This window comes from Melozone crissalis, unplaced genomic scaffold (assembly GCF_028551555.1).
Source record: "Melozone crissalis strain CALT ecotype California unplaced genomic scaffold, PUWL_Pcris_2 ptg000018l_1, whole genome shotgun sequence".
Classification (NCBI taxonomy): Eukaryota; Metazoa; Chordata; class Aves; order Passeriformes; family Passerellidae; genus Melozone; species Melozone crissalis.
This window is the reverse complement of record NW_026535796.1, coordinates 30,451,352-30,477,242: the sequence shown is the minus strand read 5'-3', so window position 1 is coordinate 30,477,242 and position 25,891 is coordinate 30,451,352. Positions and strand designations below refer to the sequence as shown.

The 25,891-nt window shown below is 35.5% G+C and overlaps 1 protein-coding gene across 4 annotated transcripts in view; it reads right to left on the bottom strand.

The window, feature by feature from the left end:
* The window catches only part of AKAP6 (A-kinase anchoring protein 6), a 257,384-nt gene that overhangs the window by 171,052 nt on the left and 60,441 nt on the right, over positions 1-25,891 (bottom strand). For all 4 annotated transcript variants that reach the window (XM_054275178.1, XM_054275179.1, XM_054275181.1 and 1 more), the window contains exons 3-4: positions 8,307-8,558; positions 3,031-4,815 (exon numbers count right to left, since the gene is read on the bottom strand). In XM_054275178.1, coding sequence (XP_054131153.1) covers positions 3,031-4,815; positions 8,307-8,558 — 2,037 coding nt within the window. The remainder of the gene's footprint in view (positions 1-3,030; positions 4,816-8,306; positions 8,559-25,891) is intronic.

Below are 25,891 nucleotides of genomic sequence, written 5' to 3'. Positions count from 1 at the left end.
AAAAATAACAATTTGTCAGTTTCTGCCCATGACTATAATTTCTATAACTAAGAAAGTATTAATTTTTAATGCTTAAGCATATTTTCAACAATTTACCTTCATGAATATATTACTAGGTTTATACAAATTCAAAATTATTCCCATAATAATCATAATAAAACACCAAAATTTCCTTTTTTTTCCTCTTACCTAGCTAAAATATTACTTTCAATGATTTTGAGGCTTCCAGTTGTTTCTAAGTTGTCATAAGCTCAAAATGAAAGACTAAGTTATTTTAGTTTTGTTTACAATCTTGATAAATAAAATACATCATGCTAGACATTTGCAGCAGTACAACTGGATTGGATTACTAATGGGAATAAGTATGCTTCTTCTGTCCTCAAAATTAAGTTCACCTTTCAGATCTGACTTCTTCAGCACAAAACTGCTGCTAACAAAAGCAGTACTGAATTATTGCTAAGACATATATTTGTGAAATTAGGAAGGTCCTTTTTGAGTAGGATACATGTTCTTAGATAGCAGAATTAACACAAGAGCCAATTTACAATAATTGAAAAAAGCAATGACACATTTTTGATTCTTTTCTTAGGGAATTGTGAAGCAGGAGATCTAGTAAAAGAAAGAACTTAATTGTGATAAAGGTGTGGTATTTTTCCTTAGATTCCTCTTTGTTCACAAGATTTCATAGCAGCTCATAAAGGAGGCATTTTCTATTTTCTTATTACTTATGTCAAACTAAAGTATCTCAGCAAGGCATCATATTGTCACTGAGGCAGGATTTACCTTGGTCAGAGCTTTTGAAAAAGTGAAAAATTGGTTTTTAACTGGTCTTACAAGAAGAAGATTTAATAACTAGTAGTAATAGAAAAACTTGGGTAAATAAGCAGCTTGGGGAAAACTTATATTTCTTTAAAATAGTTTAATTTTTATTAAGTATTTCAAAAATTTTCATCTGGTTATTTTTATTCACTACTCAGGAAGCACATTTAGTGAAATATGAAATTTATGTGCTGCTTTTAAGCTGACAGAATACTGAGCTCTCTCTTCCTAACAGCCCTCTTTGCATCTGCTTTTCTTTCTGTTTTAAGCCCTTCTTTTACTATGAGCCAAACACACTTCATGAGATTATTTTCAAATTCCACATTAACAGTTTCCAAACATTCATCACAACCAGAAACACTGAGAAATTGTAGGAAATGCAGTGTCAGCAGCAGTCAAGCTCCTCAAGGACAAGAGCAGCAGCTGAAGTCACTAGCTAGAAGGGTTTACCCAGGCCACAGAACAGCTACCCACTCTTAATTGCTGTCACAAGCTCAATCCACTTTCCAGAGGAGATGAGGAAAGGATGGAGGGGAAGGGGGTGTTCACAGCTGCAGCCAGATGTTACAGCTGATTCTTACTCCTCCATTCTGGTAGGATTGAACTGCAGCTGCAAGGACTCACACAAAGCCAGATGGCCCCTCAAAAGAGAATTACCTTTTCAAAAAGTTTGATAAAAATAAAGATGTTGATTTGAGAGTATGATACAAGAAGTTTCTCTGCCACCTGTTTCGTGCCAAAAGGAATTCAGCATCTAGTGGAAGGCACTGGTCCCCAGACCAACAATCCCATTCTTAAACAGGCTCTTGCAGTGTCATTTGAAAGGCAGCATCTTATGTATTCACAAGCAGCACTGATGGGCTTTGTTGCTTGCACAGAATGAAGGGCTCTGTATCTGTCAGCTTCAGCTGGACTAATTTTCAACACTACACAGACTCCAGGACAGAAACAATTTGCACTTACTAAGACAGTTCTTTCATCAAAGACTCGAGGATGAGCCCTACCCATGAAGACAGAGGGAGAAGTTTGCATCATTACACACTGCCCTTTACAGCTGACACCTGTTGCACCCTCATTTGTTTAAGCAGAAATTTCTCTTTCTGTATTTTCTACCCCTACTTTATATTCAAATATCTCTAGCTCAACTATTTCCCTACTCTTTAGAATACTTCCTATGCCTTCAAAAGTTACAGAAGCTGTGCTTGGTACGAAGGACTTTATGGCCATATAAAACTAGTCCTATATTGCAGATACCAGATTTGGCATTTAGACCAACCTTTAACCCTTTAACACATGTGTTATGAATTTTAAAGCATTTTGAAATCCAATAGAGATGGAGCTTTCTATTTCTGAAAACTTAAATGCCGTTGAGGATGGACATGAAATGTTTTGAGGTGAAGAGTTCCCTGCAATGGCCAGGAAGACAAATTAATCAGAAGACTGAAAGAAACATTTACTGTGAATGTAATCTAAGAATTATATTAGTGAGACAGCTAGATCTTTATTTGATTATTCATTCAAATTCACCTCACTTTCCAAAGTTTATCTTTATTCTCAAAAAAACTTAGTGAAGTCCCATCTCATCTGAAGTTTAATGGAATAGTACGCAATTATTGCTCTAGCATATTGCACTAATACACTGCTATTATTTAAGAAGGATTATATAAGTTAATAAAAATAAAGTGATGCTTAGTTCCACCAACACAGGAGGGAAAATAATCACTGCAAGGGAAGAGAACTAATTAAAAAGAAATGTTGCTATTATACCTAATTTGACAGGAATCAAGATTCCTATTCTTGGACTAAAGCAAATCATTTTAATGAACAAAATAGGCAGACGATATCAAGTATAATTTCATTCAAATACAGCAAAGATCCCTGATTCTCTAATTTTATTTTACCTTTCCTACAAAAAATACCCATGTACCCAATCCTGGCAAAGAGAAGTGCTGTTGGTAAAATAATGTTTTACCAAGTTTAAAGGCATTGATGTAAATAAAATAATATAGGCAAATCCTATTTAGTTAAAGTTAAGTTCAATCCATTATAATTACAATAATTGCTGCTCGTCTCTACTCCCAGCAGTCACTAGAGAAGATGATTTTCAGCATTAGAAGAAAACAAAAAAGCAGCCTTATCCCTGCCAGCAGCTCCATCTCCACACACAGGCTTCTCAAGAACATAGTAACAGAATATAGATTATTGCCTTACCTCAATTTTTTCCCATATGGCTTCATAATTCTCTTGATGTTGTATATCTTGCATCAATTGTTGAATTAAAGCTGATTTATTTGAAGGAGAAGTCTCATTCCCTGTGGGTTGAGTGGCAGCAGTCCTTTCTGACTTTTCTTCAATGTATTTTTTAATGCAAGATACAGGCATACAAAGATCTTCATCAGAGGGAATATCACTGAGAGGCCCAGATTCAATACTGTCACCTAAGGAGGATACTATATCACTTGAAGAACTTGGTGAAATTCTACCCCTTTTTTTGTGCTTTTTTGTCTGGTATGTTGGATACATTTCTGAATCTGAGTTCATTTCTGACAGCTCCCAGTCATCAATGTTTTGAATGGTTTCTCTTCTGGGCTTTTGGGGCAGCAACTTAGTCAAATTTTCAAGTTTTAAAGCTAATACTTCAGTCTGTTTGAGATGTGAAGGAAGTGCTAAATATTCATCAGATCCATACCACACCTCGCTGTCCTTAGTGATTTTTTGAGTGTCATGTGGTGTTGAAGATAAGCTTTTATTTTTCTTCCTTCTCAGCAGAAGAGGAGATGAGCTGGAAAGCTCAGAACCAGCTGAAGAAGCACTGTTTTGGCTGTGCAGTGGGGAGCTGAAGGGCTCAGTTTTACCTTGTGATTGCCCATTTGGATCTCTCTGGTTACAAGAATCTGAGGATGCAGAAGAATCTGTTTCTGTCTCCTCCAGAGACTTAGAGCTATGAGAAGTAATTCCATTCTGCACAGAACACCCTCTTTTTTTGACCTGGGCTGATGGAGCTGTTTTACACATACTTCCAGGTGTTCTGTCAGTTTTCAGTTTCTCTGGAGAATCACGAGACTTCTTGTGTTTTGATTTTTCTTTACTGTTGTAGAAAGTACACTTTCCTAGAATTATAGGACTGTCTTTAAAGTGATTATTTATTGTGTACTCAAGATTCTTATCACTTATCGTATTTAAGCAATCGTATGACTGACTAACTGCAGATGGACTGTTAGTATAGGGAGGCTGTAAAGCTAGGCAAAGCTTGGACCTGTCTGGTGGATCTAACAATGAGGGTGTACTTCTACTCATTTCATTTTTAACTATTTGAGAGATTTGCCTTTTAAAATCGTTGGCTTCTATGTACTCTTTAAACACATCATCTTTCAGAAACAGACCTCTTTTTGGCAATGTAGGCTGTGTAGGAGAGTCTTCATTATAGTTAAAGCAGTCTCTTATGGACCTCTTAGGCGTTGAATTTTCACAGTGAGAGTGTTTGATATTTTCACCAGTGTGCTGTGGAGGATTGCACTCTGGATTCTTTGATATGGAAACTGCTTTGCTGTCAGTAGGTAAACCACCATTTTCAGAGAAAGGCCCTTTAGAAAGAGAGGAATTTCCAGAAGGAGATGCTAGTGAAAGATCATGTGATGCTTTCTTGTCTTTGGTTTCTTCTCCATCTTCTGCTGAAAGAGGTACATGATTTTCTTTCTCCTTCAAAGCTTCATTACACTGGGAAGCAATGGAATCTGTTGCTACTGCAAGTAAACCCACACTTCTGATAAGTCCTGGAAATTCCTTATCCATCTCACTGTAGTTCCACGATTCAAATGATTTTGCTTTCCCTTGACTGGAGGTCATGTCATCCAGAGCACCAAGCAAATCCTCACTAGGACTGTAGTCAGATAGTTCAAATGCAGTAATACCACAATCCAGGGACAAGTAATTTTGAGAACATTTGATGGTTAACTGTCCAGAATCATCAACTTCAGTTAAAGAGTCAAGACGATCCTGAAATACACAAAGAAATGGTTTGGGGTTTTTTTGGAATATTAATTTTCATACACAGAAAACACAAAGTAATGAAACAAAAAACAATTCCTGTGTTTCACTGCATAACATTTAGAGAAGGGTTCATCACTGACCTGTCTCTTTTTGCCCTGTAATAAGCTAACCATTCTGAAGTATCTGGGAATTAAAAATGGCAGTAAGTTGAAAAATGCTTCATTTCAGTCTGGTAGAGCAAGTTACCTAAAACAGCAACTCACTTTTGTGTTGGTATTTTCCTCATTTAATTCTGCTTTCAGTTTTACTTACTGAGTAGGTGGGGATTCAGAAATTCTGTGCAGCAGACTTGAAGTATTTCCTGTGTTGACTACATCAAACAGGAGGGAGGGTACCTTGGGGGCAGCTGAGTGTACCAGTCTCCTTGTTAATCCTGTTTTCTCAAAAATCCATGCTGTTCTACCATCTTTAAGTTGATTGGCAGAATGTCTTTTCCAAGTATCATGCAGCAATGATGGACATTTGTTCCCATAATTATAAGACAGAGACTGCTAATTACATTTCCCTTTTTTTTTTGTAGCATTATCACCTGAAAATTTATTTGCCAAATATTTAGAGCACAAATGAAGAATGGCACAAGGAAAGGAAACTATAATGTTAAGCCTCCAGCCTGACATGCTCTCTTGTCAATATTTTCTCAATGGAAGTCCTTCAGTCTCAGAAAAATGGACATAGCCAGAGGAGACCATCTCTGGTGGCAAATGAGATTTTAAGATCAAAGTCAAATTAATGCTTATAAATATTTTGGTCTTTTTTGAAGGACAGTAAAAAAATCTGATGAGATTAAGATCCAAAACCGCATGATAAAAAACATTCACAGCAAAATTATATTTAGTATACAGTGTAAAGCATATTTTCAGTAGATCTTCTAATATACAAGACTTTTGCTTATAGAGATTACTTTAAAAAAATATTATGAAGGGGAGAAATTAATGTTCTAGGATTCTAATTTTACATGCCTAAATCAGTATACTGGTCTTTCTTACCAGGTTTGTTCTCATAATAGTTTTTTAAATCAAACTCTGAGTATCTGCAATAGGTTTATGTCTGAATTATTCTCTGGAATAACTTGTCTCACTACACTGCCCAAATCCATACTTTAAAGAGCCATAGCATCATGCTTGAAGAAGGTGCAGTAACCATGTAATCTCTCCAAATCACAATAAACTACATGGATTTGGTCTGAACAGGAATCCTGTTGATAAAGAAGGCTATTGTTTGCCAATGCCTATAAAAACATACAATATCTAAGCCCTGTACTCCATCCACACCCCTCCCCTTTACTTAAAGTAAAAACAGAATAAAATCCTCCAGATAAAAATATTTATTGAAAAAAATTACTAGAAGAGTATTAGCCAGAGTCTTGGATACTAAATGTATCTCTTCTTTAGCAAATTCTATCCAGATGTAGATCCCATGCCACAAATTTGGCATTGTCAACAGCTCAAAATAAAAAGGGGAATTTTCTATAAATCTGTCAAATTTATATATCGGAGCTGCATTTGTTAAGGAAATAGTGACTAAACAAGCTGCATTGTCCTTCTAATCTCAGGAAATTATTAGAAACTGTAAAACCATATATAAATCAAAACTTTTCCAATGCCCCAAAGGCCTTTATTTTTTCTGAATAATGAGCTCCATATTCCTTTGTCTCTTAAAATGTAATTATTTACATAAATAAAATTTACAATCATATGCATTAAACCATCTTACATTTTCCAAGCAGCCTCTGAAATGTGTGCTTCAGATGAGTTTTATTTAATGCCAGTGTTATCATGCTTTTATTGTTTTTATTTCAGAAAAATATTAAATTTAATTATTTGTATGGCCACCAATAGGAATGCTGTAGTTAACTTTTTTTCCTTTCCATGTAATAATGCTTCCTTTAAATATCCAAACACTAAAAAAAAACATGGGTAAGAGTAGATACAATTGTCCCTACATTCTATTTTATTTATTTTTATGTTCATCAACTAAAGCCAGTATCATTACACCTCATAAAAAGCTTGAGTATACCTGAAGGTTAGAAACTGCAGAGCAATTTCTATGGACCTATTCAAGCAATAGGGCAGAAATTTGATATCAATTTTGTATTCCTGCTATTGCTAGCCATTAAATTTATCAAATATTATTTATGTTTTAATTTGGGTGGATAAAAAAAAAAAACTCAGTGCATTTCATGTCATAATACCATGTAAGCCTATCTGGCAACATGTGTTTTCCCTGCTGAAAAATAATCTTTTCTTGCTCAGTCAGTCCTTCTCTCTGTAGCAGGGATGGTTTTTACAGCAGCTGTAATCAGATCCAGATGGAACATTTCCTGTTTCTTAGTATCTGAATATGCAGCTTCTTTATGTCTTGCAATTACCATGTCCTTGTCATAAAATAATGACTCCCCACTGACTCACAAACCTGGGTATGAAGTCAAGAGTAGGTTTCCTTCAGCCCTGCCAGCATTTTATCAGCAAGGGCAAAACAGAAACTGAATCTGAAGGAGCCAGGTATGTACACATCAGGAGGAGAGGATGTGGAAGGTGGCCCTGGGCATCTCTGAACATTGATTTCTGGACCATCTCCTTCGTTGTGCCAAAGGAAAATATAAAACCCAATATGGAGCAGAGAATTATTCACATTCTCTTTGAACTTGAGTGATATGAAATTCGGGACATGTCTACGGGACTTCTGGCTTCCTCTGTAACACAGGTCACAGAATTCATGTCACTGATCTAGAGGTCTCTTTCTGTAAATGCATCTAACCTTTTCAAAAGCATTTCAAAAGCATATCTTAATCTGAGGACCATCAAATGAAAAATCTGCAACATGCTATTAGCCATTAATTACCAGAAATGTCCATCTTTAAGTTTAAAAAAAAGTAGGCTAGTAGTATCCTTCTAATTAAATAAATTTAGTAATGATAAATTCAGAGGAAAAGGCATTTTAGTTAAATGAACTCAGCTTTAAAAACCATTTACAGGTATGTAAATTTGGCATACAGTCAGAGTAGACTGTACCAAATTTATGTATGCAGAAGGCAAATGTCTAAACTTTCATTGAAGAAATCACAGCACACTGAAATTAACTTTTGAATTGGCTGTAAACCTTAAATATCCAAGTGACCAGATGAACCACTTTGGAACAGATGCATCTCTGTAAGTCTTGAAATATTTTTCAGAAAGGATTTGAAATAAAGAGAAAACATTGCTAGAAAACATTGCCGCTAGTATTTTATTTCTGAAAGTTGATCTTAATTTGCACTAATTTGGTTCCAAAGAAAAGGTATCTGCTAAAATTTTTTTTTAAAAATTTAAACAAATTTAGCAAAATACCTAGAAGTAAGTAATCTTTAAAACTGTCATCCTAGCAATTTTAAATGTGCAAGAGGGATGAGGTGCTTGGAACACAGATAAAACCCTTCAAATTGGATTTAGTTACTGTACCTCCTTAGTCTCTTCAGAAAATGCTTGCAGAATATCAGTCTGCCTGGTGTAGTTTCCATTGGCGTCCTGTAGCCCCTGGAGAATCCGTTCTCTCAGAACCAGGACAGAAACACGGAGCTGGTGCCAGAGCAGTTGCACTGTGTGGATATCGACTATCACATTGACAGAGTAAGACAGAAGCTTCAGGGAAAACTCAGTCTCTAGCAGAGCATGAATTTGTTCAACATGATCAGATATATCTTCACAAATATCCTGTAATGGAAAAACAAAGTAGATATTTAGCTATGGGCATGGTCCCTTCATGGATCAGATCTACTTTTCATGTACTTTTAATTAAATGCAGAATAGATTTTTTTCATAGAGGAAATATAATTAATCTACTGTAATTAATACATGTAGACTTTTTTCTTTTTTTTTATTCATGGCAACGCTACAGCAACTGAACCAGCAGCTGTCCTGTTTGGCAGCACTGCTCAGTAAGAGCAGACACATCATACAGTAAAAAAGGATGGCACAACAAGATCACATGAATCACAAGCAGAAAACTAACACCATAAAGTGACATCCTAGAAGACAGCAATGGCAATGAAAGTGGTGAGATTGCCAAGAGCTATCGCCCTCTCTGCTACACACACACACATACCCACCATTAAAATGCCAAGAATCTGGTCTGTGCCATCATCAAAAAAATTAATTTGGACAGAATTTAAATCTAACCTCTATCACCAAGAAGGACAACAGTCTGGGATAGACTCAATGAGATTAAGCTATTTCTGCTACCCATCGCTGTCTGTGGTGGTGACAGGGCACCGATTTTTGCATAGTCCTGCTCTGGGCACAAAACTGAACAGAAGATGGGGGGAAAAGGAGAAAGAGGGACAACAGAGAAACTGGAAACAGCTGTGTTGAGAAAGGAGATAGAAAATATTGGTTACTAGGTTACAAAGCTAAACTTTTGATGGGATGGTGTCCTCCAAATTTAAAATAAATGTTACAGATTATTAAGGTTGTGCTGCATACAGAGTAAAATAATTTCAATCTACTCTTCATTCTCTCTGTGAAAGGACAAATCACAATGCTAAAGAACATTTAGGCATATGCCATTGAGCAAACAACACTCTGTAACACTTCTGTTTGAAAACTATGTGTAAAAAGCATGTTATATACAAGTTAGGAAATGTGACTGAAGTACTGAAAAAAAAATGGCACTGGACCCTAGAAGATTTTTTCCAATGACTCTGGCAGTGACTTAAGGTGAGTTAATATCATATTTAAATCCAAGACATACTTACTAAAAAAAAAATTAATTTAATTCAAACCTGCTGAAATCTCCTTTATAGATATATAAACAAAAGTGAAAATAATCATAATTTTGCATTTCAAATTTGTTATTGAAACAATTCTATCAGACAATTACAATGAAATCTTATGTCTCTGATGACTGGGGTTTTGTATGGCAGTAGCATAACAGAAAAATGAGCAAGCGTGATTATTTCTAAATTAATAATACAATACAGTACTTTATTTAAGTTCAGATTTGGCATTTTGAGTATGAAAGTAAAGACCAAGTATTTAATATGTAATTGCATGTATGTAACAAGTTAAGCCAAAATCAAATCTCTAGATAATATTAAATAATTTTGTACAACAGATAGTACAATATTAGCTGTTATCAGGTGCCATTGGTAGGGACTCATTTTAATAAAACACTTACACCAGTTACACCAAGGCCTCTGCAGGAGTACTTCTCAGAAATGCCAGATGATCACTGTAGATGCATTGAGAGAAAGGCAGTATCTCTTCTCCTGTACCCTCAGCCCCTTGCTGTAACCAGCAGCATCTCTGTTTGCAAGTACAACACACACAGCCTCACCTGCCAACAAGCAGTGCTGCAAGTGCTCAGGGCTTCCAATATCCACACACTTCCAGGTGAGCAAAGGGACACTCTAGTTACCAGATTAGTGTGCTCATCTAATGCTAAAAACATACAGACAGAGCTAAAACTCTCTGAGCTTTGGAAAAAGATAATATTTTCCATTTAGCCAACTACAACTGATACTCAACTGAAAAACACAGCCGTAATTGTATGTTGTTTCAAATGTTTTAAAGAATATTTCTAATTAATTAGTTGAACTCAATTTGCATATACTTCTTCAAGATTGTTAACGGTTTTTTTCCTCTTGGCCATAAAGAAGTTTAATTTTCATTTCAGTGATTAAAAAATAGATTGTGTCCAGTAACTGTAATTTTGTAAATTAGACACAGTCTACAGAAAAGTACTTAATAGACTTCCATTTAGAGTATTTATGTGAGTGAGCTTAAGGATGTGCCAGACTCCAAAACAAATTTTTCATATTTTCAGGCTTCACACACAGACTTACATGCTGAATTCAACTACCATATGAATTCTCAAAGTGGTTGAAAGCAGAAAGCCATAAGAAGAACTAACAATGAACAAGTGTCTTCTGACAAATGTTTGACAATGTACTGAAAATACTGGCTAATGCATCTAGGTAATATTCTAAATCAAGAATTCAGACCCACACTTCAGACAAGTTTTCTCTTGATGTCCCATTATGCTAGCCACAAAATCATCTCAAATTTCTGAAGTAGACAAACCTTCCACAACAAACCAACTTTGTAGGGAAATGCAAATCCCAGCACCACTTGGGGTTTGAAAGAAGCATATATTCAACATACGCTGTTAATTTTTGCATGCTGTGCTACAAGTTATTCGTTTTTTCTCAAAAAGCAAAGTCTACTTACTTCCAGATTACTGTGTCACATGGCAACAGCCAAGTGCTTTATGTACTAACAAGGAATTAACAGCTCCTTACAGCTTCAGTAACGTGGAGAGAACCTAAGCCTGAACTTGGTCACTCTCAAAATCACGTTGTCTGATCTTATCATACAAAACTATCATGTCAGTAAAAGACACAGCACCAGCTCTTAAAGGATTAAGGTAATAAACAGTATGGGTGGCTTACCTAAAGCTTGTAAAAAATGAATTTTGGGCCCTACTGACACCCCCTTTCTTTAATTTTAACTGTCATATAATGGTGTGAAGGTGAAGGCTGTGCCAATGACAGAATAACTGTGTAAAAGTTAATGCTAGCCTTCAGGAGAAAATAATTACAAAGAAATGCTAACTTTTGCCATGCAAGTTAATTCTGATTAGTGTTCAGCAGAACAGCATTAATAAATCTGCATCCTATTTATTTGCATCTTGTCTCTACACTTGACTGGCACAAATCAAGCATATTGAGAGGAAACAATACAATATTAAAACCACTTGACATTTTCTAGTTACGCTTTTCCCTTTTACTGTAGCTGATGTCTAGATTTACATATAATTCAGTAAAATTAAATAATTACAAAAGCACAGCTTTGATTTTAATAATTTTCTGTAATAATTCACACAGTTCAAAGAGTGTACAAAAAAAAGTCATGTAAAAGTCAAGTTAGTTCATGATTTTATTGAGGTTCAGTACGAAGACCTGGTGCAACATGGTTTCATTCTTCTCATTCTTCCTAACTCCTTGTAGGTGACAACAATAGATAGAGCAAAACCAACAGAACACTGTTTTGTGCCTTTCTACACTTTTTATTTATAAATAAAGAACAGCAGTGTCACGAGGTAGTACCTCAAGGCTGCCATGAGTGCCACTTGCTCTTACCAGAAGTGGCAGATAGATAAAATAAATCATGCTCTTTTAAGGAATAATCTATTGGCATCTCTTTGTAAATAGTTCCATGTCAACAGTAATATAATGCCTATGCACATATGGACAAAATCTTCCCCATTTTAATAGTATATAGTTTCATATCATAATAATATAATTTAATTTTTAGATAATATAATTAGATTTTTAGAAAGCACCATTGCCTAAACAATATTTATAATCATTAATCTCACATGCCAGCTAGGCTTTTTCATTTTTACACTGTTTCATAGTGATATTAAGCTAAAGATTTTATCATCCTCTCATGGGCTTTCCTGTAGCACTGGCTGTGGAATTTTTCGGGCTACAGGGGTTGTACCCCATTTGGCTGCCAACTGCCCACTTCACTCAGTCTTCCAGACAGCTGATCCTGTAATCTGCAGCTGCTGAATCCTTCAGCCTGCTCATAGCCCTCCATGTCAACTAAAATAGCCTCGATCACAAACACTGCAGTAGATGAAGAAAAAGAGCATAAACAAGAGTCAAGAGTCTATGAAAACCACCTTGGATGCTGACTTTTAAAAGTATTTTCTCTATGATCCGTAAGAAATTGTAATAAGATGTACATGAAACAACTGAAAGATGAAAGGTTGAAATATGTTGCTTTAGAGTTAGTATCAGTGACAGAGAAGCTATACTGGAGATTTTTTCTTTGATCTTGCAATAAAACCTCAGCAGGAAAAACAGATTGCTAATGCATCTCACAACTGCTGTACATGTAAATATAATTTATGATTTAAGAAAACGTCTATCTATTTGGTCTTTCTTTTAAGTGCTTTTTAATTCTTCAGAAGACAAATATTCCAATCAGGATGTACAAATTCTTCCCGTCAGAAAAAATAATTTTGAATATATACCACGGAATTTTTAGATTTGTTACTTTAATTGGACTTGAAAATTATAAATTAACTCTCTGTACTTTTATGCTTATGCATATATGAGAAAGGAAAAGAGAGATTTTTATTTCTGAACATCTTTATGAATGGTATTTTTCCTTTAAAATGCACTCTGACTTCACAAAGAAAGTTTCTCATCTTTCTCATCCCTACCTGCTGTACATTGTGTTACAATAAAGATTAAACTGTTCTCTTCTATTATTGGTAAAATCTTAAGAGCAAATGCCACACATAATTTTTTTGCAGCCATTTTTAAGTAAACAATTAAGTCAAATAAAATAACCATATGAAAAATCCAGACTTTGACTAAGCAAAATCAACTGCCAGGGAAAGGCCTGGTCTGACTTTGAGTTACCAGCCTGTCAAAAAGCCACAGAAGTACTACAGTGCACCTTGTATGGCTGTGGAATTCAGTGACTAAGGGAAATGACTGCATTATGCTGGGTGAAGAATGCAAAGGAAAGCAGCTACCAGGAGGGCTCTGAGATCACTGACCCTTGCTGACACTGACAGCTTGGAAATACCTTGGTTCCCAAAGCCTCTCTGCTCTTCCCTCATGATACCACACATGCTACTGATTGCTTCTTTTCCTGGCCCACCATCATTTTCTGCACATTATTCTCTTTTCCAGCTTGGCTTTTATTTTGATCAATTTACTCTCCTTATTTTAAGCGAGGAACGCTTTAATTATTGCAAAATTCCAGTAAGCAGATCTATGATGTTCCAACTTCTATTGTACAAATATTGCTGTTGAAAAATTCTCAAAAAATGTCTGAAAATAAATATTTGCTTTGGTGAACTCTAAATAGGCATGTTTCAACTGTGTTTTGTTATCTCAGGAATTGGTGAGTTACATTCTTATATCCCTGTCCTTAGAAATAATGTGAAAAAGATGTCAAATTATCAGTTCTTTGAGAGAGCTGCTAAAATAGCAATGGTTTCTATGTAACTGTAACAAACACAGAGTTTCACTGTGATAATTTATTAGTTGCCTATGTGTTTTATTAATTTACTTGCTGTATAAGTATTTTGATTGACTATTTTTCTGCAAGAAAAATGAGCAAGAAGAATGAAAGAAGTAAGATATGTTATCACATGCCAAGCACTTCAGGCAGAGGAAAAATGCCTGAAATGTTAATGGTGAAACTCCTGTCCTGGGATTCCAGCAATTTGCATTTGTTTTGCCATATGGACCATTGCTGGGGCCAAAGGATCAAACATACTGGGAACATGCAAAAGGATCCTTTTGTCCAGAAACAGGGCAGTTGCTGCTGGAAGTTATTCCAGATCACTTGCCAGGACCAGCTGCAGTGTCTTACAAACCTCGGCCAGCCTGTGCTTTTTCTGCAGGAGGGAATGGCAGCAGGGAAGAGAGGCTGCCATCAAATGTTTATTTCCCCTACTAAATTTAATCAGTAATTTAATGGAAAAAGACTTTCTGAACACAGCGTTCACCACAGGCCAGATTCTTAATTACAAGGAAGCATTTAGATCACCCAGGCACCTCCAAATACCTGATGCACTAAATCACTCTTAAGGCCTGTGGTAGAACTGAAGAGTCACAGGAAAAGTTATAAATAAAATAAAATGAGGCACATCAGAACTGTATGGAAAGAGAATTGTGCACACAGGTCTGGGCTAGCCACTTCTGAGATATTCCCGACAACAGTAACATTGACACACGAATTGCATTTGTGAAAGGAACTGCAAAGGTGAATGTAACAGAAAGCTGTTGTGGGAAGTGATGCAACCTCTGCAACTAAATATTGTTTTCACATTCCTGAACTTCCACTGGTTCTACTGTGCAATGTGTCCAGAGTCTTTGGGGAATTTTCCTATTAAAGTTATCACTGTAAAACATTCCTTCTATGCATAACTGTACAAATTTTCATTTATCTTAGTCATGATAAGCAAACTGATTTTTACCGAGGCCTAAGTTCGAAATTTTTAGAATTATTAAAACTTGATATGAAATGTCATATTTATGCTGAATGAAGTCTGGTTTTGTACTACACTCTGGAAGGCATCATTGCAGAGGTACTCTAGAACAGCTCTTCACACAAGAAGATAAATAGCGCTGAACCGTGCAATAGAGTAGCAGGTTTTGTTTCCAGCTACTTCTGACAAAAAAGGAAAAAAAGAGGTTTTCAAACTCATATGAAAACCTAGTAAACCAAGTGGTAGTAGAGGCAAGTTGGGAAAAAAAATGCATTCTTCAACTGCCTGTTCATTGGATAATGGTAATTATATACATATATTTGTAAATTACACTGACTATTTAAGATCACAAATAAGAAAAATTATGAGTTAGCTTTATACTAAATACACTCATCATGTGTTATATATTCATATCTCTAAATGGAATATCTATTCATATTTATTAAATAGAAGAAAGATTTATTAAAACATCCTGCAAATACTATGTAATCCTCTTCACATAACTCTACCTTTCCTACCCTAATAGAAGAATGTAGGATATATTTTTCAAGTCTCTTGATAGCTACCTTTGATCCTTACTTTTTTCTCTCTTTACTCAGCACTTTCTTGCTTTCTGTATACTATATATACAAAGTGTAATTTAAAAGCATTTCTAACTGTTTTAAATTATTAACACGCGGAAATAAAAATTGAGGATGCAAAGGGAAGAACATTTTCCTCAAAGTGAACATTTAAATTCTGCAATAGCTAAGCCAACCAGTTCCTGGTAGCCTGGTCAGGACAAGGCAGATTTCAACCTCAAAGTGTAGAGAGCACTTCACTGGCTGTGAGGAAACCCCAACTACTATTCCAGGCAATACAGACAAAAATTAATGCTATAAACAATCATGTCAGCTATATGAAGAATCAGAAAGAAGAACACTCCTATTATTTGATCATAACTTCTATAATTTTATCTACAATACACAGTAGGTAACAGAATTCAGTGCTATTTGTACAAATCATTCAATAATTTTCCAGCAACACTGGTTATCCTTTTGACAACAGTGAGCTTCAAACATCTATGCTAGCAAACTATTAACCCTGCCAGTTCAGCTTTGAATGTGCTCCACTCTTGTTCTCTCATAATTTTCAGTTTGAAGATTTGGAATTACTCTTGGCATAGACTAAGAAAATTTCAATAATTGTTTAAGCTTTCTGCAGGGCCATAGGATCTTTATTGTCTGAGCTCTATTTTCTGGTCAGCCAATCAAAATACCTGCATCTATCTTACTTTTTCAGTTTATAGATTTCTTTGTAAAGACTCAAGTTTTTATTAAATTCAATAGATTTAATTAGGGTTTTTGAGAACAGTTGCTCTCAAGAGAAGACTTTAGATAAAAGAGAAACAAAATTCTTGGGGAAAAAAAGTGTTGTTCTTCAAATAATGAAGTTTTAAATTACTAACAAAATGTATCCTTACATAAATAGCAGAAAGTATTTCACACAGCAGTGAACTACTGAATGAAAGGAACTTCAAGTTCACACATGAGAAAAACTCAGGCCTTCTGCAGAGGCATGGAGAACACAACAGAAAAATTTTAATCAAAATATTTTGACTTGCCTAAGCCAAAGAACACTAAGCCCATTCACTCTCTTTGACTGACACTTAGTTACTACAACAGAATTTAATAAAGGATGATGAGACTCTACTCTCATCTCAAATAAGATATGAAGAGTCAGAAGTGAAGAACTACCATCTGTGCCAGGTCTCCTATAATGAAAATTGATAGCATGATAGGAAGTTTTCAAGATAAGTGGCTGTTTATATCACTGCAGCTAAGCCTCCAAGAGCTTCTTGTGACATGTCTTTGAAGTTATTTTCCATCAGTCATTATTTAGGACAGCAAAAAGGACAGAATCTCTCTTGGTCTTTATTACCAGTCTTCACTTTATTGGCACTGTGGTTCACTTTTATGTTGTTCATTGAATCATAGAATCATTTTGATCAGAAAAGACCAAGATATAGTACTTAATTAATGCAATCTTATGGGAATTACTGAGATTTTTTTTACTGGGTTTAGAAACATGGAAAAGAAGCCTTAGAGTCTATTTTGCATGCTGCTTGATGTTTGTGACCTTCCTGCCCTCTTCTCCAGAATGACAAATACTGAAGTCAGTTGGAAAGCTGTTGAAGATCTCCCAATGAGTTAGTAACAATTACAAAGCACTTAGAGCATCTGGAGGCACTTCCTGTACTCTGAATCAGCTACCACCTACCCAGCATACCAGGAGGATTGTTCCATTCTGGATATCACTTACTGTATTGTAAGAGTCAGGGTTAGAGTGTATAAAGCTGTGCTAGAAAAAAAAAAATCAAATAAATACCCACATACCACATTAAAAAACAACACAGACACAAAAACACACACTAACCAAAAAAAAAAAAAAAACAAAAAAACCAAACCAAACAAACCCCTAAATTTGCTATATGGAGGAAAAACTATTCAAAAGACTGGAAAAAAGCTATTTTATATACTTAACATCTTAAGTGAATGAAGAAATAAAGAAATTAATTAATTAATTTTAGCAGAAAAATATGTATATGTCTTAAAGACATCTAAAATGTACAAGACTCTCATTCTCATTTCAATTCTGTAATTGTGCATGAAGTTTATTTATTTAATTATGGAAAGAACTCTTTGGGCAGACTAATCGAGTCTCTTATCACAGAATGGTTTGGATTGCAAGGGCCATAAAGATCATCTCATTCCAACCCTGCTGCCATGGGCAGGGACACCTTCCCCTAGGCCAGGGCTTGCTGTGAGCCCCATCCAATCCGGCCTTGAGCACTGCCAGGGATGGGCAGCCACAGATTCCCTGGGCAACCTGTGCCAGAGCCCCAAAACCTCCCCAATAATATCTCTTCCTTATACCTAACCTAAACCCATTCTCTTCCAATCTGAAGCCATTTCTCTTGTCTTGTCACTACAGTTCCTGATGATCATGATTTTTATGATTCCTGATTAGATGATATATTAAAAATTGTTCCTCATTAGTTTCTGATACGTGTACCATATGTCACAGAAATTGTTCCTGTTGTTTTTGACCTGAAATGCAATAAAGACAAAACTACACCGCCATCCCCCCACCCCAAGTTTACACCCACAAAAGGAAAACTAGGGTAGGGGTTTTTGCAGGCTTTTTTAGAAGGAATATAATGGAGATTAAACTGGAATTCTGTACTTATGGGATTGGCATGACATTCAAAGCTATCTGAACCATTCAAACCACATGCTTAGTGAGACTTTACATACAAAAGCAACTAACAAATATTAACTAGTATTTCATGCTCTCTGATTATTTCCAAATCTCACTGTCATCCTACATGGCTATAATGTTCATACAGATGTATATTTAAAATTTTGTGTATAGTATCTTATCAAAAAAATTAGTATCCTTGAATTTTTGATTTAGAAGTAGGAAAGAGTGCTGTATAAGTAGCAAATAATCAAAAACTCAGTTTTTGTACCATATTTGCAGCAAATGGGTCAGAAATATTCCTAAAATAAACTAGTAACATTGCCGTACCTACAACATATAAAGCACTTCTTTACAAAATAATTGTCCCTAAGGAAACTAAAATTCTTGGTCAATAATAGTTGCTTGCTCTGGCTGCTTATAAATATAAGCATAATAGACATTAGCATTTTAATACTAGAATTAGGTCTAAATATTTAAATTAGACATAGTATTTTAGTTAGAACTATTCAAATACACTGTACTTGTAATTTAGAAACATTTTACAACACTCTAGAGCACATTCCAACAATAAATTCCTGCAAGGCCTATTCTAGTGTGATAGTTCTGAGAAGACAGCTTGTGCCCTGTTAGGATAATGCTGGTGGTGCTGATTTTTGGCTTTAAAAGAGAATTTTCCGGTGTAAAACACTAACACACTTAAAGGCTATTAAGATGTTGCTGCTTCAGAAAGTACTTGTGCACTACACAGTAGGACTGGAGTGCTTTGAAAGGAGTAGGAAATGAGCAGTGTTTATCTAAATATTTATTCATTTTTATGCTTACATATGTATATATATATATATATAGGAAAATATATTTATTACAGGTTGCTAACTGAAATAGGATCCTTGATTTATAAAGCTCTTCATAGTCAGTGTCATTTCCAGCTTTAGGAAAGCAAGACAGGATGGCCTGTGAGATAAACTGTTTCTTATGCTGACAGCAAACAGTTTTGTCTCTGAACAGTTTTATCTTCTTTATATGCCATTTTATTTTCAAGCTAAAGAGATAACTTATAAATTATCTTTATCTAGACTGCAGCTTTCAGTGATGAGTGTAACTCTTGCCACTGCGCAGGCTCAATGAGAAAGAGAATTGTTGTTTCCATGCCTGGGCTTGTAAAGCAACCCTTTGAAATTCAATAGTCAAACTTGTCTGTGCAGAAGTTAATGAACCTTAGTGGCTTCAAGCTTCTAATGTGTGTTTGTGCCTTTAATTCATGGGTAAAAATTTATATTTATTGCAAAAATAGTTATCATCAATTTAGCCTTGAACTAAATCCTAAATTTAGACAAAGGCTAATGTTTATCTTCCTCTGATAATAAGATGCACAAGAAATGGCACTGGATCCCTGAATTGTGGTATTCTGGAGTATAGACAGGGAATAGAAAAGGTAAGTAGCACATAAATTGCAAGTGTTCATATTTCCATATTCTTCTTTTAAGAAGTGGGCTGGCTCAGCAGAGCCCTAGCTGGGTCACAAGGTTTCCTCTGAGCCCAAGGGGCCGTGCTGGGCTGGATGTGAGCCTGGAAATACAGTAACCCCTGCTCGGTACTGCTGCAGCCAACAGCCCTGCCAGAGCCGGCTCACCCTGCCCAGCTGCCTCCCCCTCCACACAGGTCATAGAAAACACCCAGGGACACTGAGGGACTGTCTAATTCTGGCAGGTTTCACTGTACAGCAATCTTTACAGTTTTACTGTACAACAATCCTGAAAAGAACATTTTGTATTTTCAACACATTTCAGAAATACAATATGTTTCTGTGCAGGTCATCTACCAAAACATGAAAACCATAAGGCTAAAGAAAAACAAAAAATATTTTCCTTTTCTCAACAAGCCACAGTCAGATGAGCCAATCTTGGCAAGTTTGAGTAAAATGAAAGGAGCATTGGTATTTTGAAACAATCTTTTTTATTTCTCTTACAGCTCCTAAATACTGAGGCCTTTTCACAGACACATTTTCACCACTTCATCAAGAATTTTGTGAGACACTGGGTAACTCTGAGGCAATGGGAAGCTTGGTCAGCTGAGAAATTCTTGAAATAGTATTGATAACAGCAAGTCTGTTAAACCTAATATATTTATATATCCCCTCTACATCCATTTTCTTAAAATTCTACCACTGACTATAATTCAATATCCTGCCCAACATTAATCAAAAATGTCCCACATTAATCAAATGTTAATATGTTATGTAGAACATTGTGATTCCTCTCAGCCATTACTATGAATTAACTTCCAGCAAGAAGAGGTACTAAAACCCAAACCAGCTGTTTAGTTCCTTTAATAAGGGGTCAAGGGAGGCCATAGTTCTTAATAGAGGTGTATCACACTCCAAGACTGAAGCATGAAGGATGGCAGAACATTACAGTTGCTCATTGTAATGACCCTTTACTGAAACATTAATCCTACCATCCTTTGAATTTTGAAGTATGAAGAATTTTTAAAATTCACCATTACTGTTTATATTTCATTATGTCATTTACAATGCCAGATGGAATCAGGATCATCAAAATAATTAATAAATCTCAACTGAAGATGTTTATAATTTATGAAAATCATTTTGCAGACTTAAAATGAAATTCAGGTAATAATCAGAATTGAACTTGACTCTACAGTTTCTGATTTTGTGTCTGAGAGGTAAGCATACTGCAAACCAAAGTAAACCAGGAGAAGTATTCATTCTTGAGAAAATTTCTTCACTTTTCAGTAAACACGATAGATATGGAAGAGGCAATTACCATACCAACCATGTATCTCATTCAAGGCAATCGCATCAACATTAAATGCAAAATCTGTCTTCACAAAAAGTTATCAAGTCAGAAGCAAGGCAAAAGAAAATATCACCACAGATGTGACAATAAATGAAACATAAGCAGAGACAAGGGAATTGAGTAAGCAAATTTTAAAAAGAAACCTCTACATGGCAAGGACTGTGAGCAGTAGCAAGCAGTTTGCACATGGAAGGACTGCTCCAGCATGAACCCAAGAGTGCTGAATAGGGATAAACAGCAGATCCACTTCAAAATCACATTCCCAATCCAAAATAAAATGGTAATACAGACATGCCCACAGAAGAGGAAAAACACCTCTCTAGTTTTACTTATATGGAACAGAATTAATTCAGACCCCTACTTTACTGACACATCAATAGATGAAGCAGCAATCAGAAAAGGATATGAAATGGAGCAATAATAGGCACCTACTACACTTAGCCTAGTCTTAAGCACATAAAGCTGTAGCAGAATTTTCCACTCCTTTCTGAGCTTTAAATGAAACTTTCACAAATAGCACTTTGGAGAAGAATATGGCAACTGCCATTACGGAGATGAAAAGTACTAACTTGTTTAGCCAGCAAAGTCTAAACAAGAGCAATTGGCCACTGATGCATGGGCAGCTGAAGAGCAAAAATAAAAACCTTTTAAAAGTCAACGAAAAATTCCTATCCAAATAACAGATGCAACTGCTGCCATAATCTATGGGCTGATTTCCCATTCGTCTGGCACCTTGCAGAATCTACACGTCAACAATTCTCCATCCACCGCCAACTTTTGCTTCAGAGAAGTCAAAAACCTTTCTCATCTTAAGCCAATGCAAATCTTGAAAGAAAACAGCCTTGGCTAACCAAAAAATTCTTGAACTTTTCCTGTAGACAATTTCAAAAGAATGAATAACTTTGCCGAGAGAACAGATGCTTTTGAGCAGTCTGAGCATATTCCTCAGGATATGGCACACACAGAATTTTGTGAGCTGAGAACAAAACTAAAACAAAGAGCATTTGGAAAGCATACAATGCTCAGAATTCTTTTTAAATGGTCAGATAAACTAGTGCAACTGTGACAAGCAACAGATATTTTAGGATATTTGGTCTCCTTATGAAAAACTACAGAATTTATTAAGGTTTTAATAGGATTAGTAAAATTTGCATATAATGATGAAGTTCCTTGTTTCCTATTACTTACTTTATTTTCAGTCTGATGGTTTCCAAACCTTTACTAAACACTTCTTTCTACAATATAGGTCAAAATTGCAGCCAAAGTAATGCAAGTAGAATCTTAAAGTCTCTATTTCTAATTATACTGTGACCTATAAAAAGTTAGCTGAGTAATGTCTAAGAGACTAGAGAAGTCTGAGCATTAGGTTTCACCTCAACATCCAGTAAAAAGCTAAAATCTCCACATGGAAACAGGAGACCAAGAACTTTACACATTACAAACAATTTTGTACCTTCAGAAGTGAAAGGTTTTAATTGTTCAAGCCTAAGATTGTGATTGCAGAAGCTTTACAATGTGTAGAACAGTGAGTGAAAGAGACTGAAGAATTCAGATAGCTATAACTACAGAGAAAAAAAATATGTCATTTTTGCAAGTTAGATTAGTGCACAGGAAACACAATGTACTGTTTCAAGCCAAACAAATTTAGGTCATGCAATACTTCTAAAGAACTTGAAAACCAACTGATTTATTAAAAAATCAAACTTAAATTTATTGCTTTACACTTTTTTTAACATTTTGTAAAATATTTTAGCTTAACGGTGTCTTACCTCATTTATACTGAAGGAGAGTTCTCATTTATCAGCTTTGCAAAAAAAAAAGGACTGTCCCATTTCCTTTCCTCAGCTAAAAGAGTTACATGCAACCAGCAATTCAAAAAATAAATGTCTGTTTGAAAGACAGACAAGTAAGCCATACATGATCTGTAACCCAATCCATCTTCAGCGCAGAGTCGACAGCTTTTGTTTTACAGTAAATGTAGAGAATTGTCTGCTGCCTCTACCTGTGTTATTGTGCAGATCAAGTTTAGGCCTGTCTGCTCTTCCCCTGCACGTTCTAAACTACAGTAGTGATTTCTCAACATCCAGATCTGCTGTGTGGCAGCTCACTGAAATTTCAGCCGACACTTGGAGACTTGCAATTAGCAAGGTTATTTTAAGCACTGACCTAAGTTCCAGCAGAATGTTTATGGCATTATGACAGGAAGGAATCCAGTATCATATCAGTCACTTGGTAACCCTGTAAAGCTGATCTTGGAGACCCTCTAATTCACAGCATGAAATTGAATAACTGACCCCAAATTTACTTCAGCTTTTGCTTTTAAGCTTTTAAAAGAGTGGAAATATCTACTTGGTTCATATTAGGAAGCTTAGAACTAATTTTAGGACCTGGTAGATCATATGCTTGGAACAAATGTATTAATAGGAAGTTATTACTTCCCTAATGGAGAGATTTATTACTTACAAAACAGAGACTGTTACTTTTGCAATGTTCATATTTGTAATAATTAACTATTACATTCTAAATGCAAGAAGAAAATAAGTTTGAGTCATTAAACCTATTACAGCTGAACTCTATAACAATACCTTTTGGTTATTTTGAAAAGGGCTCCCTCTTCTGTACAGGCCTTTGGTAACCCTGGATTCCTTTGGAATTCTCTGGCTGTCTAACTATTTCTAAGTCATGCTTAAAGGCTCAGTCATTCCTCCACACCCTCATTTGCTGTTCATTCTCATTCCTTCCCCTTCCCTCCTCCCTCCCCTCCTTTCTTTTTTTCTAATTCGTGGATCAGCTTTCCTGTTCCCACCCATCCTCATACTTCCAGTAGTGGCAGACCTAACCTCACACAGGGAACCAGGACAAACAGCTCACCTGACTGTACAGGTTAGAGCTGTATTGGTCAGCCAGTTATTCTGTGTGTACACACACCAAGAGAGGCTTTTCTGAAAGCACTACAGTCAGGAATTCTATTAAATGAGAGAGTTTTGTTTAAAGGAGAGTAAATGAAGGGAAGAAAAACAAACCACAAAACCAACCAGCCAAACAAAATCCAAGAAAAGTTGCTGCTTCTGCAAATTATTTCATAACTTCTACTCATCACTTATTGCAATAAAACTACTGCTATGATGTTGTAACAAAATTCACTGGAGGTAAAATGCACTGTTAAGAATACTAAGAGTACTAAGAAAACAATGGTGAAAACAACATAAACTCTTGTTGTCCTTTTAAAATATCAAAGGTATCCTGAGTTAAATACAAACTTGAGATGGCACTCAAAACAACTACCAACAAGCTAACCATTAGAGATATCCCAAATAGCAAAATTCAAAATAAAATATAGGCAGCAGTCAAAGTCCTCAAATATACCACAAGATGAAGAGCTGGAGTTTTTGAATGAACTGACCACTCATACAGTTTTGAGATAGTCAACTCTCAGAAGGATACTGTGGTCACCCCAGATAGTATACAACACCTGAATGCATACACAGTGCTGAAATCTGAACATAAAGACAGAAACATTGTCATCATTACATAACTACCTTCCTTCAAAAAAGTAACTTTATGAGAGAACATTTCTTATTAAATACCCTAACATAACAATTTGAAGACATCATGAAAGCATTGGCTTGCTACTGCAGCATAGCTTCAGCCACTAAATGCTATAAGGAAGTTTAGAACAACTTCTGGCTAAATTTTTGAAAAAAAAAAAATCATTGCTCAAAATTATTTCAAATCATTTCAGTTAATGATTTCTTCAGTTTCAGCTTCAAATAATTCTGGCTTTAGAAATATTGTATGTTTCCTAAGAAAAACCTCAGTTTCCATCAGCTGCTAGTATTTAAACAGGTAGCTACATAGGCTACAGTAGATTGTATCCTTTTAGCAATGTGAAATAGATTTTCTAAGTTAGTTAAAACTGTAATTTTTGCATGGCACATTGAGATGCTGTGAGATTCTACCAGGGATTCCTCTGGTTTGGGGCTTAAATTGTAAAATACTGAAAAAGAAAAACTAATGGTGAATCGGTCAGTTCTCTCTTTGAAACTTGATTCATACCTGCCTAATAGCAGGAAATCCATTTTTTTTTAATATCAGGTAACTCCAAGAAGCACATCTCAGAATGTTGTTTGCACTACTAGGCAACTTTTACTTGTTGATTGCAATCCTTGCTTCAAGAGGGAGCAGTTGGGTGAGAAAGGCACATAGACTATTGATGAGTTGGAAATGGACTCCCATCTTAATTAGAAAAACTACAAAAATCATAAAATCATACCATGGTGAAAGAAAAACAGGCAGAATAATATACATGAGCTGCGGTTAATAATGAAACACTGCATAGCAGGAAGACAACTCAGCAAAGCTGCAAGGTTTCATCACAAGTGTTTTGAAAGATCTTTATTGCTAACTGCAAAATGGGACTCATTTTTAGTGAGTTATTCTGGAGGTGGAAAAGAGAGAAGGCCAGAAGGAAAACATGTGAGGTTAGCATTAAAGGATGAGTCATATGTTTTCCTTGAAATACAAATACACTTTTGGAAGGGTTAGGCAAAATGCTCAATGCAGTGACACCCACAATAGATTTCATCACTTGTGTTGACTTACACAGTCTAAATGAAATTACTGGAGGTGCGTGTGTATTATTGATTTATATATTTATTTGCTAAAAATGAGGAGTTATTTTAGAGGAAAAAAATTTCAGAACTTATCCGAAAGGCTTCTATTTTCAAACTTGTAACATCGCTGTAACTTTTATCAATTACATACTTGTGCTTGAGGTTTAATTCCTATGCTTTTCCCCTTGAGCTAACCTTTACAAACCAGACAGCCTACAAAATTTCTTTTACGAACTCAACATTTTTTATATAAAAGACTAAAAATGCCGTCCTTGTTTCCAACTAACTTGATGTTTTATAAGTATAAGCAACCAACCTGGATAAGAAGAGTTAAGCTAGTTTCAAATTTTCCAGTTA